The 16,449-nt window shown below is 37.9% G+C and overlaps 1 protein-coding gene across 1 annotated transcript in view; it reads right to left on the reverse strand.

Moving 5' to 3' along the window:
- CNKSR2 (connector enhancer of kinase suppressor of Ras 2) overlaps positions 1–15,621 on the reverse strand; it is a 312,142-nt gene extending 296,521 nt beyond the window's left edge. The window contains 1 exon segment of the mRNA XM_033201320.1: positions 14,872–15,621. Within this exon segment, the coding sequence (XP_033057211.1) occupies positions 14,872–14,935 (64 nt within the window). The 5' untranslated portion in view covers positions 14,936–15,621.
- Between the last annotated feature and the right edge of the window lie 828 nt (positions 15,622–16,449).

The raw sequence follows: 16,449 nt of genomic DNA on the forward strand, positions 1-16,449 counted from the left end.
GAAGGAACACTGGGAGTCAAGCTTTGCTAACAATGTTTAGAATAGCACACACTTCTGTCTGAGAATTTAACTGCAAATTGTTTAGTATTAAGGTAAAATGAGATGATAGAGCTAACTTTTGGTGGTCTCCATCCTATCCATGTACATTTAGTTTCCTTTTCTTAAATATATTTCCTGATTAGTAAAAGGTAAAAAATGCTAATCAAATAAAAGAGTAAATTTAGTAGAATGAAAACAAAGTATAACATTCATTCAATAAAATTATTTTTCAAATCACAACAATATGTATCCATAAAATTTAAAAAATGTTTCACACGTGGAAAAGTACAAGGTTTACAAAAAAGAGAAGTGGTAAGGCCAGGGTTCGTGATGTCAGGCCAGGGCCAATATTGTTTCCTGGGAGCATTTTGAGAATTATGAGTAGTACTGGATTATCACAATGATTAGGTTACTGAATGACTGCTAGATCCATGGATGGAACAATCCCACATAGTGAAGAACTACTCTATATCTCAAGTGCCCTTTTTTATTTGAAAGACTTTATTATTAATACTTCTAGAGAGGCAAAACAAAATTATACATATATGACACATAGCTTATCTTTTGGTATTACCAAATTTGAAAAATACTGTAATTTTTTTATTTGAACAACTTTTTTAAAATTTCAGAATAGTTTTACATCTACAGAAAAGTTGCAAAAAATAATATAAAGAGTTCCTGTATACTCTTCACCCATATTCTTATTATTAACATCTCACATTACTATGGTACATTCACTACAACTAAGGAACCAACCTTGTTATATTGCTAATAAGCTAAACTCCACACTTCATTTGTATTTCATTAGTTTTTTCCTAATGTACTTTTCATTCCAAGGTCCTATCTAGAATGCCATAATATAACTAAATTATCATGTCTCCTTAGCCTTTTCTGGTTTTTGAGTTTCTCATATTTTCCTTGTTATTGGTGACCTTGACAGTTTTGTGGAGTATTGGTTGGGTATTCTTAAAAACGTCCTTAAATGTGGGCTTTTCTAATGTTTTTCTCGTGGTTAGAATGGGGTTATGGGTTTGTGGGGAGTAAGGAAAGACCACAGAAATAAAGAACCATTCTCATAATATCATATCAATCACATTACAACACATCACATCATATCACGGGCACATGCTATCAACATGACTTATCACTGACGATGTTAACCTTGATCACTTGGCCAAGGTAGCAACTGCCAGGGTTCTCCACTATAAAGTTATATGTTTCCCCTTTTTCACACTCTACTCTCTGGAAACAAGTCACTAAGTGCAACCCACAATCAAGGAGTGGGGATTTAAGTACCACCTCTTTGTGGTGGGAATTAGGGAGTATGTATACAAATGATCTGTAATTCTCTACATGAAAGATTTGTCTCTTCTCCTCCATTTCTTTACTTATCCAGACATTTATTTATATCAGAATGGATCCATGAATATATTTATTTTATATGTTGGGTTATAACCCAATACTGTAATACTTTATTGTTCAAATTGTTCCAGCTTTAGCTTTTGGAAGCTCTTTCGGATTGGCTTTTGAGTATTTTACATGCCCTCATCATTGTGTTTTTTGAACACTTCTTTACTTTATGGCACTACAGGATGCTCCAGGCTCTTCTCGCATATTCCCTACCCTAGCCCTAGAATATAATATTCTCCAAAAAGCTGTTTCCTTCACTCATAACTTTCAAATGGTCAACAGGAATTACTAGAATGGCTTATCAAATGAGTCTGGTCCATTTACACTTCTCCTACTATTTGTTTTTACTTCACTGTCTATTCATTCACCTGTTCTTCCATTTTCTTGTATACATTCCATGGAACAACTTCTGATCTTAATGCTTCTTTTAAATCCAGATATGTTCATTAAAAGTAGGGAAAAATATCAATTATTTTCCTCTTGTAGAGTCATAATGGGTATGTACATATAGAAACCCATATTATTTTATTATGTATTTTTCTTTTTATTATAATAAGGACATTTTAGTGAGTTTTTAAAAATTATGTGAGTAGGTAAGTTATATTATCTGTGCATTTTATTTCAGGAGATATTGCATAACATCTGTTATGTAAAACATCCAAAAAGATTGACATAGGAAAAAAGAATAAGATAGAATCCAATGTGTGCACCTGATTTGGATTCTGACTGAAGAAAAAAAAATGCAGTGCTTGACATTTATGAAACTAGAAATTCATACAAATAGATATTGATATTAAGGAATGAATGGACAGTGGTGTGATAATAGTGTTATAGTGTTATGGTTCCTCAGCTATTATTCTGCTGTATTTCTTTTCTTTTCTTTCTTTTTTATTTTTTATTTTTTGAGACAAGGTCTCACTCCATCACCCAGGCTGGAGTATAGTGGCACAATCACAGCCCACTGCAGCCTTGACCTTCTTGGTTCTGGTGATCCTCCCACCTCTGCCATCTGAGTAGCTGGGACTACACGCATGCCCCACCATGCCTGGCTAATTTTTGTATTTTCTGTAGAGACGAGAGTTTCATCATGCTGTCCAGGCTGATCTCGACCTCCTGAGCTCAAGTGATTTGCCCATCTCAACCTCCCAAAGTGCTAGAATTACAGGCATGAGACACCGTACCCAGCCCACTGCTTTATTTATTTTCTATGTGCATGCATTATTTTCCAGTATGTATATGTTTAAGAACAAGCAGCTTCATTTGAAAATCTAAAACATAAGAAACCACTGCCTTTAAACATTAAATCAGATACATCTTAAAATTAATGTAGATAGAGATTCACAGTATTACCATATTTAAAACAGATTGTTTTTTAAAACAAGATGTCAACAATTATTTCAAAGAAAGTGATGAAATTCTCAAAAACATCCCCAAACAAAATTAATTCTAATTTATATGAATTTTAAAGGATAATGAGCAATTTAGGAAAAAGGTGCTTTATATAGTCAGAGAGACAAGACTAAGGTATCTTCAAAGTAGTTGGTAATTTACCACAGTTCACAATTTTTTTTAAGGTTCTATTGTCCTGGGTATTGTAATAGCTTTTATAAAAAGTGAGAAACTTCAAACCATTCTCTCCACAAGTAAAGAACAATTTAAGTTATTTTCACTTATTTTAACACTTCCAGTCTAAAGCAAACTCACCTTAACTCTTTCTATTAAAAGAAAGCAAGGAGAAACAGAAAATATCATCTTTGCATAACTTTGAACAAATCCTACTTTAACTTCCCACATATATACTAGAATATATATTTTTAAAACATATGGAAAGTTATGTGTATGACTTTAAAATATAATGTAGATGGAATTGTGCCTTTCATTACCATTTTACAAGCACTCCATTGGTCAAATATCTAATTCAACTCGACCACTCCATATTTTGCATTTATTTCACAATAGTTTTTTTAACTAATTATGATTAAATTTCCTCTAGCATTTAAATTGCTTTCGTGATTCACTTAGCTTTCCTATCATATCACAATTTGGTGTATTATAAATGTTTCCAAACAAAACAATTTGAGGAGATGAACTGACATTTTGTAGGTACATAAGGGTTTCAGATCTACAGGAACACACCAAAAAATGTCTGCTGTTCAAAGAAACACTAATGAAATGCAGGTAGCAAGGCTAACCACTTCTGAGTAAATCTGAACAAATTATCATTATTTTTGGTAAAATGTGACATACTCATGAATGCCTATTATCAGGTACCACATACTTTTATTAGCAATCCTTTGAGAACAAAACATCTCAGCACTGGGTTCTTGGCAGTAGTGCTCAGAGTAGGCTTTTTTTTTTTTTTTTTTTTTTTTTTTTGCCTACGTCCAGGCTCAGCAGAGGGGAGCATCAAACTCTAGGGGTCACTTCAAAATAGAAAAGCTGTCATCAAGACTACAGTAATATGTGGCATCTTTGTCACTAACGAAAGCCCTATCCTGAGCAGTAGAAACAACTCATCGTGCATACACACGCGCACACACACATCTCACTAGAAGCCCAAAGGACACAAAAACTATAGCCCACCTTACCAGATACTAGAATAGGTAGATTTGATGGAGAGGACATAACATCTTTGAAAAGTATTTCCAGGATTCCTCTCATGTCACATCTACCTCTGCTAGAAAAGCAAGGTGGAAATATTAGGTATTTTTGAACCAATCAGAAATCAATACTTAAAAGAAACACCTGCTTAATAAATATACAGGTATATAGGACAAGTCATTCAACATTTCTAAGTAAAAATTTCTCTAGGCCAAAGTTCCTTCATCTGTAAAATAGGGATTAAGTCCAACCTTTCAGGGCTAAGATAGGCATTAAATGTAATGTAGGGAAAGCACCTAGCACAGGACATAGTATGTAGGAAGCACTTAATAAATATAATCTATTATTAGTTCTGCCTCCGAATATTGCCAACAGAATATAATCTCTTCCTTTAAAAAAGTTGACATTTATATTTGCTCACTATATACAAGGCATCGTTTTAAGTATACCACAACAGAAAAATGTGGTAAAATGTAGAAACACCTTTTAGATTGATAATTGTAGGTAATACCAGCATCCCCATTTTATAAAAAGGAAAAAATTTGGGAAAATTACTTAAACTCTCCCTAAGATCACACAAGCTAAGAAGTGATAAAGTCAGGATACAAACCCAGGTATCTTGATTCCAAAGTGCTCTTACCTGTACTTTATTACATACTATGCCAATTTTTAAAGGGTAGAAAATTCAGAAAAATTTTCAAAAGGTCAATTCTGAAAATCATTGTGTACATATCTGAACTGTGTCCTTTACCCACTAAATTGTAAATCCAATCCAGTAGGGGAAAAGTTGACGTCAAACCTAATTTCACTGAACAGCTGTACAATCTCTGTTGAGCTGCTTAACTTCTCTGTACTTTACCTATAAAAAGGTGTTAATAACTCTGCCTTATTTCACTTTTAAAGATTACTCGTAATAATATAATGTGAAGTACATGACCTTTCTAATTTGGGTGAATGAGAAGAACCAAGCTATACTAAATAACGTTTGCAAAATACTCCAAAAAACAAAAACTGATAATTCTAAGTATACAGAAATTCTAAGTAAAAATACAACTCCTTTCTAACTAGCATATTTTCAGTATGTAAGTGGCTCCTGGCAAAGTATAGTACAAAAACATTGTATTCTCCCAGGTCAAACAATTTCTTTCCAATCTTGTTTGCATTATTAGATTGATCAGCAAACCTTTCCTTCACATATTAACAGAATCTTCAATAGGAGCACAGTGAAATTATCACAAATCCCAAACAAACATAATCCGAATTAACAGGTTTTTACCATAAGTAAACTCAAAGCATTATGTCTAGGGCCACTGGAAAGAAAAATCATCTAATCCAAATATTTCACAGAACTAACTACTCTGTGTGTATCAATTCAACATCAAACTGAAAGTCTCTGGTCTGACTGCTAGAAGGCAACAGAGCAGGCTTCTGGATAAAGAAGCTTTGTTCCTTTGATTTAATGTAACATTGGTGCCAACAGAGACTGCCATAAAGCTCATCCTGACACCAATATAATGGGAACTGGGGAAAGAACATCTAGCCCTGCCATATCATGCTAGCTCTATACCACATCAAACTTGGTTTCTATGTAGGTTCCAGCAGGCCAGGAGGAAAACTAGCAACTGGACTACTATATGTCTGTTTTGAGCATCATGAGCAAAATCTCTATACTTTCTCTGTTATATGTATTTAATATCCCAAGGCCTGTTTTGAAAACCAAAATATAAATGATTTTCACAACATTAAAATATCAATTTTCTGAAAAAATATACAAAATAAACTCCTATATACATATAAAAAACACACCAAAATTAAAACAAAAATTCAGCTAGTATTAACATTAATCATTCAGCAGTATTATTTAATGCCAGAATTTTAAAGGTTTTTACTAATAAATTACATTGTTAAGTACAACTAACAACTTACTAGAAAATAGATTCTTTTATCATCTTTGGTAAATACATTGATAAAAGGAAAATCCAGGATCTAAGCCAAGCTTCCATTGATTTGTTCTAGTTATTACGTAAGAAAACATGTTGCAAGCCTGTTTTAAAAATAGCAGATGTATCTGAAACAAAATAAAAAGTTCAAACAAACATCAAAAGAAAAAAAAAGATATTGGGCAAAATCTTAAAAGGCAACTAATTTAATGAGGTTTCTTCTTATCTACCACTGTATCTAAAGACTATCCAACCTATCTAATTTCTAAGAACATTAATGTCAAGTAAACATATAACAGTCATGCATGCTACACTTGATATTAGTTATGTAACAATATTTTTATCATGGCAAACCATCCTATATTGGTGTCAGTGCAACTTGTGGTTTATTAAATAAATATTGGTTTTTCAAACAATTTTATGTTGTGGTAAAATAGTCAACAGATGAACAAAGAAAGTTAAAACAGTTATTACTGCACTTTAGCAAAATTTAAAATTCAGTGCATTTATGCAAATAGCAACAAACTCTTTTTTCCTGAAATTGCAAGAGTAAGATAATGAAAACTTCCATTAGAATTAATGAGTGTAATTTAAATTAAAATCAAACCATAAATTAAATACACCTTTCAAGTTTAAAAATTCTATCTTGTAGAATAGTTGTTTGTAAGTCAAATCAGGGCACAATTGCAATCCATTGTTTTGCAGTACTAGCTAGGGCATTTAAGGTGTTTTATAAAGAGTTAACAAACTGGCATGCCTATTAAGATCTTTACAATTTCACTTATTCTGATTTGTATTTTAATGATTCTAAATTGGGAGGAGGCAGGCTTTATTAGAAAAATTTTGGTAATTTGCCTACTAGTGATTACCTAGCAGCATGTAATTCATAGAAAATCCACTTGAGGCACCTGTATTTAGCAAACTATGTTTTGCAATAATTCTGTACATATGTTCTTAAAAAGTGCCCTTCAAAAGTTAGTAATGATAAACTTACATCTAGTTTTTAAAGTTTTCTTTTTTTCAAAATCAGAGGGAAGGATGAAAAATTACACAAGAAAATGTTGATTTAAGATGCACCTTTAAATACCTTAATTGTATTCCTATTAATAAAAATGCAAATGGAACACTAAATATAATAAATAAGATAATGGTTTCATTAAGCTCAAGGGTTGTTTTTCCATTTTATCGTCCCAATTAACAAATAAAGGATATCTTAACAACAGAACAATGCATTTTAATTTTTTATATGAGCTTTTTGTTTTTATTTTTATAAGAGGACAAAACTAAGACATTTGATCAATTTCACACTATCATGCATTCTAAAATATATAGAGTTCTTTTAAAAATACCCAAATGAAGAAACAATTAGAAAATTTGAATGAAGGGAAATAAATGCTTAGGAGGAGTGTGTTTTAATGGTTTAATAAGTATTTGCTTATCATGTTGTCTTATTAAGCGACATTAGTAAATAATATTTATACTATCTATAATACTTATGGCATAAATACAAGTGTTATTAATTTACTGAAATTATTAATATTTTATAACAAAATGAGTTTAAACCATGATTCGTATCTTTGAATTGACTAGAGCACTACAACTATGAGAAATGGATAAAGCAACCCTACTTCTACTGTATTCTGGCACACAATACATAGGTTGGCACTGAAGTATCCATTAGAGCATTATAAGGGACTTTACGTGCATTGTCATTTAGGAAAGCAGATTTGCTGACAGACCAGTAATCTGTGAATACATTAATTTATTCCTTCCCTCAACAAATATTTTCTAAGTGTCTATTTTATACCAGATACTTTTTTACACACTGGTACAAGAAATAGACGGGGTCCTTGCACTCATCTAGTGGGGGAGCTGGAGATCAATCAAATAACCATCCAAATTAATATAAAAATAAAACTGGTGAATAGGACACAGGAGATATACATGGTACTAGGACAGCATATAACTGAGGATTTGATGTGATTTAACAAATCTGGAAAGGCTTTCCTAAGGTGGATGTGAAAAAGCATAAGACCTGAAGGGTGAGTAGGACTTAACTAGGTGAAGAGAATGAGGGAACATATTAAGTGCAAATGCCCAGTGGTAGGCAAACAGGAAGGACGGTGAGGCAGCCTGTATACTTGGTGCTGTGCATGACACTTACCTCATAGGCAATAACCAAACCTTCAAGGGTCTTATAGGCCATGTTAAGGACTTTGACCTTTATCCTAAAAACAATGAGAAGTAATTAAACTGTTTTAAACTGATAAGGGTAAGAAGTGAGAGAATGAGATCAGATGAGATTCATTTTCAAGGAATTCATCCCGACTGGAGGTGTATGGATCAAACAAATAAACAAAATTAAGATGCTACAATTATCATGACCTCGACTGAAGATGGTCATATTTTGTGCCTTGTAGTAAAAGGAAAAAAAGGGAAACAGAGTCCATTAATGTTACCTTTTTTAAACTCAACTACCACTTCTCCAACTTTTCCACTGATGTATCTGTAATTGCTCAAAAGAGTGTATTCAACCCCGGGAGGTCTGAACAGAGCTTTAAACAGCCAGCTGCAAGCCTAAAATTCCTGCTAAGTCTCTGGTCTCATCTTTGAAATAATGCCAATTTTGATTTCTACATCATGAATATAATATCCATGTCTGTTTTAATATAAAATAGCTTAGCAAAAAAAACAAAAAACAAAAAACAAAAACCACCTCTTTGGCTTCTTTTGATCATTTGGCTTCCACAACCACAAAAATATACCATTTTGTGGAACACAGGCCTATGCTATTCATGAAAACTGTGAATTCACTCACTGAATGTAATTCAACACAATGATTCCACGTTGAAGACTATACTTGCTGCTTTTAATCAGACACTAAACAATAAAAAGCCATAAACAATTAAAACTTTTAGACTCCATTTTTTTCAAATTACTTTATACTCCCTTCCCCCGCCCTTTTTAACAACTAGTACAGATGATCCATTCTTTTAGTACTATTTTTAGAAGCTAATAACTTTATTCTTCACAATAACCCTATGTGTGAGGTACTGCAGGGAAGACACATAGAAAGCTAAACATCATTAAGAACAAATTAAAAAGAACAAATTGAGGCCGGGTGCGGTGGCTCACGCCTGTAATCCCAACACTTTAGGCGGCCGAGGCAGGTGGATCACTTGAGGTCAGGAGTTCAAGACCAGCTTGGCCAACATGGCGAAACCCCATCTCCACTAAAAAATACAAAACTTGGCCAGGGGTGGTGGTGGGTGCTTGTAATCCCAGCTACTTGAGAGGTTGAGGCATGAGAATCACTTGAACCCAGGAGGCGGAGGTTGCAGTGAGCTGAGATTGCGCCACTGCACTCCAGCCTGGGCAACAGAGTGAGACTCTATCTCAAAACAAAAACAAAAACAAACAAAAAAAGAATAAATTGAGCCCTAATCTAGGGTTGCTCTGTTATAAATAAAAATGATAATTCATCATTGCTTTAGGAACAGTATTAATACTTAAAAGTCTATTTCCATTCTTCGTATAAGAACTTGGTTCAGTAAAATTAGAAATATCTAACAACATAATGTTAATGATTTAATTAATCTTCAAAATAATTTAACATTATTTTCAAATCATTCCTGAGAAACAGATTTGAAACAGCTGTACCAATTCAATACACATTCTTTGTGGGCTTATTTTTGGCAGCTAAAGTTTTATAATGTGGCATTTATTTAAACTCAGGACATGATGAGAGTTTTATGGTCTTTGTGAAATGCAGATTTGTTCTTGTACTTTTGTGCCACCTACTCACGCTCCTCCCTCACTTTCCCTCTACTGCCCACCTCTCTCTTTCATCCAGACGAACCTATATACAACCCCCCTTTAGTTAATAACCCCACGTCAACTCTAGAGTTTCTTGCTGTGCCACTACATTTAGTATACATCCCTCTTAGATTATGCCTTAATTAAATAAGTAGCTTAAATAGTTGCTAGAACCTCACCCTCCTCACAGACCCCTTTCTGATTCAATAAAATTATCATCTTCTCTTTCCAATGGTGCTCATATACAGCTTTAAAAAAAATTACTACGTGTGCTAGTTGGTACCTTTCTTTGTCTTTGCCTAAGTTTGTCAACGTCACTACCATGCCTTACAGAGGCTAATTTCCCCAAAGCAGAGAATAATTTAAAACAACCCATTAAAGTACCTTCCATGCAGAAGCACTGAGAAAATAATATCTATGGAGCAAATATATCTACATAAATATACTCCTTGTTCCTAATCTGCACTAAATCATGAGTGTTACATTAAGGAGCAAATGTTAATAACACTATAAGAAAAATAACATGTCTTCTGAATGAAATTCTACGTATGGAAAAGATACATTCCTTCTTTACATAAAATGACAAGAATTCCTGTTCCCCAAAAAAGTCAAATCCAAAGTAGATGACTGTTGGTGCCAATTTAGTCACCTTTCAATTGAAAAAACTACCCTAATTTTTCAAAAGGAAGTGATACAAACAATTTGATCACTTAAGCTTATTTGTAGTTCCTGCCAGAAAATTATTTCCAATCTCTCTCTCAAGACAGTTTAACTCAAAATTCTGACATTTTCTTTATTTAATAAAGACAAATTTCAACCTCAGCTCTGGGTCCTATGATGGGCAAAAAGAATTACTAAAGAGCATTGTACCTGTCAAAACATCTCTGCCTTATCAAATACATTCTCCTCTACAGCATTAAACTTTTATACTGACTAGACTTTATATAATCACTACATTTTCCTCTATTATAGGATTGTATACAAAACATTGGTTTTGCTTTTTATACCTAAAAGAATGTATTTTATTTTCTAGCCTCAAGATGGCTGAGTCATCAGGACAGAAATTAGAAGTCAGAGAATGCCTCTTGAAAAAATGATTTATAGTAAACAGGAAAGAGTAGAGCAGTTGATTGTGGAATGGGTTGAGAAAGGCTATCTTAAAAATTTAATTATTTTAGGAATCATGATAATACAAAATTGGCTGGAGCTAAATCACAGAGATGTTTAAAGACTAGCAAAATGGGGCCTATTGGTTAACTCTGAAAAATCATAATCATTTTATCTGACCCAGAGAGATTAAAGATTACTGGAAGAATGTAATGTAGGGAGCTGAGTCCTAGAAAAATAACTGTCTTAGTCATGTGGATATTTTGAATGAGTCTCAGAGTTGGAAAAGATGTAAGAAAAAAATTGGAATGACTGGGTGTGACATGGACTAGGAAAATTAATAATAAAGTTAATAACAGGGGCCCTAAAGCATTCAGGGTTTTTTGTTATATTTCAGTGGGCAAAAAAGTAGAGAAGGTCTGCAGACCCAAACAACTGCAGATTATTTCCAGGCCCTGCAAGTGAACAGATAGAAGCTGAGAAATGACTTATTTTAGAATAACAGACGGAGGAAAAATTAGAACAATTACTGGCCTACTTTTCTGCCTATGGCTTTTTCCAATAACTCATTTGCCTTTATTTACCTTGAAAGGAATTTATGTTTTAAAATATAAAAACTACAAGAGGATTGGATGCAATTTCCAACTGAAGGTTAGTTTCAAATGCTAATTTATGAGTACTTGGTTTTCTCCAAAAATATTTTTATAAGATTAATTTTAAAAATTAATTTGAAGGTCTAGAAGATATCTCCAAATAGCCAGAAGTACTATCAGGATAATTTGGGATATAGCTACTTATTTCACTGACTCACAAGGAGTTCATGTATTTACTGGAAATAACATTGACACTGTGTTATATCCAATTTTTATTGTCAGTAGAAAATTTGGTATTTGATTTTACAAATAATGAAGTCGGTGAGCAAAAGAATACAAGGATTTCCTTATATCTTTACTACTAACAATATATAAATTTTATATTTCCATCTCCCTCAAATATTTTAATAAAAATCAATCAAAATGAATCCATTTATACATTGCACCAAAATTGCAATGTATAAATTGTCCCTCATAAATAATCTTGAATATATGCCACTAAAGCTTGATAATCTTGTCAGCTTTTTTTCCCCATTCATTTCTCTCTCTGGGACTGAGTTTCTATATCACTTCTACAAATTGTCTAGAATCATAAATATATGGCCATTCCTATTCTTATATACTTAATGATTCTTTTTCTGTTTAGTGAAGAGAAAAATACCCTAGAAAGTACATAAAGAATGTACTTTATTTAAACAGAGTTATAACTATTTATGATTGTGACCAGCAGAAAGGATATACTATATGCTTTCAATGTTAAGGATGATGAAACTGTCTCATTAGGAGCATCCTCTGAAGAACTCCCACAGTGTTGCAGTTGTTCAAGACTCTTGTTCATTCTTTGGTACTGCCTTTACAACACTACATATTATACAACACTAAATGAGGTTTAGCCTCTCAAAGCTACAGCCTAAATTAGCAGGTGACTTTTAAGTATTACTGCATTACTGCAGGATGAAAAATATTTTTAAAATGTCCTTTGTTAAACTTTATTTGGGGAAAAGGGCAAAGAGAGAAAAATTAAGGTAACAGTGTAAGTTACAAGTTGAGGAAATGTTGTTTGTTTCATCCAACTATTTTTTTAAATCTCATTTTCTGGTAATATCTCAAATCAAATACATATGAATATTAAGGAAATTTCAGCAGGAAGTAGTTTGGGATTTGAAATATCATTCATTCTCTTCCAGTCATATGTGTATACGATACACAAACTCTATCTTGGCTACCCAATTGATCTTTTCAAATAGCTCTAAAATGCGTCACCAACAGGTATGAAACAAGGTATTCGACTTACATATTTAAAAAAATTTCAAATCATAGCTAACAATGTTAACCTAACTTCAAAGAAGCCACATTTTAGGCTGGAAAGATTTTTTAAAGGACTGGTGTACTGAACAACTAATAATGTGTGTCAGAATATTTGCATCATATATTCTACTTGCTTCAGTGGACCTAAACTATGGAGAGAGGGGAAACTGCAAGAATGTAACTGGGAGGGTGGGAGGTGGAGACTGAGTATGCAGCACTCACTACAGGCATCATGGGAATTTGCAAAAGGTAGTCTATGAAGGTAATCAGACTCCCATGGAGCCAAGATAGCTTGTCTTTTCATATTTCAGCAACAGACTCAAACTACAGTAACCTTTTAGAAAAATTCAAAGAAAGGGGTTTTAAGCATTGTTGCTTCCTGCATATACTCTGGCTCTTTCTTCCATCACTGAGAAACAGAGAAGGTGGAGAGTGAGGAGAATTGGTGGGAATCTAAGATACTGGAATTTCAATAGCAAATATATAAAGAGAAAAAACAGCAGCAAAGATGAGCCACTGCAGGACTTTGTCTTAGTCATCTTTATATCCCCCATGGCACCTTAGCACAATGCACTGCACACAGGGGGGCAGTCGATAAATAATGTATTAGGTTTAATTCAATTCACTCACATTTGTACTGTGCTTAGCAGTTACAAAACAGTTTCCACATATTAGAAAAGAAAAGCAAAGTAAATGAGGAATAAAGGGGCAAGTAAGGGAATAAAATGAAAGCAAAATAAAGAAAAATCCACAAGAATAAGCAAGCGGCCAAAAAGGCTGGGGAAAAGAATGAGCAAAAAAATTCAGTTTCTCCCTGTCACTCTCAATCCCTTCCAATCACCTCACCTCTCATTCTAAATTATCTGGAGCTTAGAAAGTCTTGACTGTTAAGTAAGCCCAAGAAGGGGCTCCTTCATCGTAGGAACGGGCATTTTCAGCGATAATAAGCCTTTGGTCTCTGACTGATCTACCTAGCGTTTGCTCAGGTATGATCCCAAGTGTGGCCACGGATCCTTTATTCCATTCCATCCCATTCATCCCCTCTTCAATTCCCAAAATCTTAGGGAAGAGTTGGGCCTGGGGATCCAAGGGGTTGGTGGGTGGGGGAGTCCTCTATAAGCCCCTTAACTCAGACAACAGAGGGAGGTAGTGAGACAGGAAAGCCCAGGGATTAGAGAAAAAGCTCACGTTTGCGATTAGGAGGGCGATTGTCTATAACTGTGGTTATTATAAATCGCCAGGGGCAAAAAGGGGGGAACCTTCAAGATGGAAGAAATGTGAAGGTACCTGAATGCGCATTACCTTACACCTGGCGTTGAGCCCTTAATAAAAAGCCGTGAGGTCCAAAACCTCGACTGGCTTGAAAGGGAGAAAGCAGAGAAGGGAAAGGATGTGAGGAGATGCGCTGGAGGCAGCCCACAGATACCAGCAAGGATGCTGTCCCAGGGGAAGCATGATGTCCTCATCCCCAAAGTAGCACGTACCCCCGCCCTGGGCATCCTCAGCCAAACCTGGGTGTGGAGGGATGCCAGGCTCCAAATGGGGGCGGCCGCGTCCTGACCCCATTATCCGGGCTAAAAGTTGCTTGGGAGAGTTGGCGCTGGGGAAGGCGGCTGGCAAGGGCGGCCGCAGAGGGGGCGTCAGCTTTCCCAGGAACAAAGGGGCCAGGGAAGGGCGACCAGGGGAGCAGGTCCTGGAGGAGTCCACCCTGAGCTGGGAGATAAGGGTCGCCACGTCCTCCCGGCCCGGGGGCAGTAAGGGGAGCGGGGAGTACGCAAGATGCGCCGGTATTCCGCCTCCCGACTTCCTGCCTCCAATCGGGTGGCGCCCGCTGCCCTCTAGCTCTCTGGCCGCTCCGCGCCCCTCTAGCTGGAGACAAAAGGAGACCGGCGACCCCAGGCCCCTGCCAGTCCTGGAGGACCTCTGCCCCGACGCGTACGACGATATGCCAGTGGAAGCCGCGGTGGCGGGCTCTGGCGCGGCGGGCGCCCCCTCCTAACCTCGCACTGGTGCCCCGCGCCCCAGTGCCGCCTCACCCTCCCCGCAGCAGGCATTACCTTTCATCCAGTCCACTACTTGACTCGGAGACCATTTGCTCACCGGCTCCATTATCAGAGCCATGGGTACGGGGTCGGTTCCGTGCAGAGCGCGGAGCTCAGACACAAAACGAACTCAGCAGTCCGAACCGCTCTCAGGTGGGGTCCCTTGCTGGCCGCAGCCTCCCTGGGCGGGCGGCGCGTTGAAAGCGGCTTTTGTGTGTCGGGTCTCGCGGCTGTAATGTCTCTTAGCCAACCGCTGGCAGGAACGGCGACGGGGAGGGAAACGTACAGGAGTCGTGGCTCCGCGCCGGGTCTGCTCAGTTCCCGCTAAGGCGGTGGCTGCTGCTGCTGCCTCCGCCGCTCCGCTCGGGTCTCCGTCCCTAGGGAGCTTCAGTTCATGGCTTGAGCTGCTGAGGGGGTCGCGTCACCGAGGGAAGCAGCTTCTGCCGCACGCCCTCAGCCAACTTGCCCGCTCGCCTCACGCGCGGGAGTGAAGCCCCCAGCACGACTAGCTGCCCGGCGGAAATGACGAGGGGCCTCCTGCCACCCAAAATATCTCTCCGCAGCCCTCGGGTGCGGGGCGCGCGCGCCACGAGCCCCCCGCCCGCTCGCTGCCGCGCGGTCCCGCCCCCAGGGCCGACGGCAGGCGCGCGAGGCGCGTGCGCGTGCCAGCACGAGGCCGGAGCCCAGGGTCTGTCTGGCAGGCAGACAGGTGCCAGCAGCTCGCAGCCTGGCGTTCCCGCTTTGGGGCCGTCCGGGTACAGAGGCGCGCGAGGTGCGCGTGCGCGGCAGCGGAGGCGGTGGCGGCGCGAGGCAGAGCCAGAGCCCGGGGTCAGTCAATCAGGTGCGGGCGGCTGGAGCATGGCTTTGTGAGGCCTCTGAGGGGACCCGGCGGTGGCGGCCACGGCGAGACGGGCCGCCCACCAGTTGAACTCCGACAGCTGAGGCGGCTGAGGAGGTATCCGCGGCCCCACCACCGAGGGGAGGGGGACACCACTGAGTGCGGGGGTTACAGGGAGAGCCCGGGCTTTCCTGGCTCTCGCTTTCACCCTCGGCCTCCCCGCTGCTGAGTGGGCTCCTGAGGTGATTCCCGAGACCCGTGTACGCCTGCAGAGACGGAGGTGTGGACTGCCGTGGACGAGAACGAGGCTCCGCCTGCCAGAAGCCCAGCGATGATGAGGCAGGAGGGCTAGTGCTGTCGGGTCTTCCCCGGGTGATGAGTGGGTCCTGGGAAGTCAGGCGTTGAGGCTGTTACCTGCCAGCTGCTGGTTGTGGGATCCTGAGACAGGTTCTGCCCTAAGTGCCATTTTAAAAGGCTCTTTTTCAGGTTTTCGGCCAACTCCTCTAAAGTACCTATTTTAGAGGATGTCATTTTGTGTTCGATATTCTTATATATTAATAAGAACCGAAGGGCAACAATGGGATTTAAAATGAGTGACAAATTGTAAACATGATTTTTCAAAACTCGTTTTCTTCAAAAACCATACACAGGCTACTATGCAACCGTTAGTAAAATACAGTTTGCCTAATGAGGTTTCACTTTAAAAGACAAATATTCCTAGAGTGTAGATGCAAACTCTCTACCACCGTTTTAGG

The sequence above is a fragment of the Trachypithecus francoisi genome, unplaced genomic scaffold, assembly GCF_009764315.1.
Source record: "Trachypithecus francoisi isolate TF-2019V2 unplaced genomic scaffold, Tfra_2.0 Lachesis_group6, whole genome shotgun sequence".
NCBI classification, from domain to species: Eukaryota; Metazoa; Chordata; class Mammalia; order Primates; family Cercopithecidae; genus Trachypithecus; species Trachypithecus francoisi.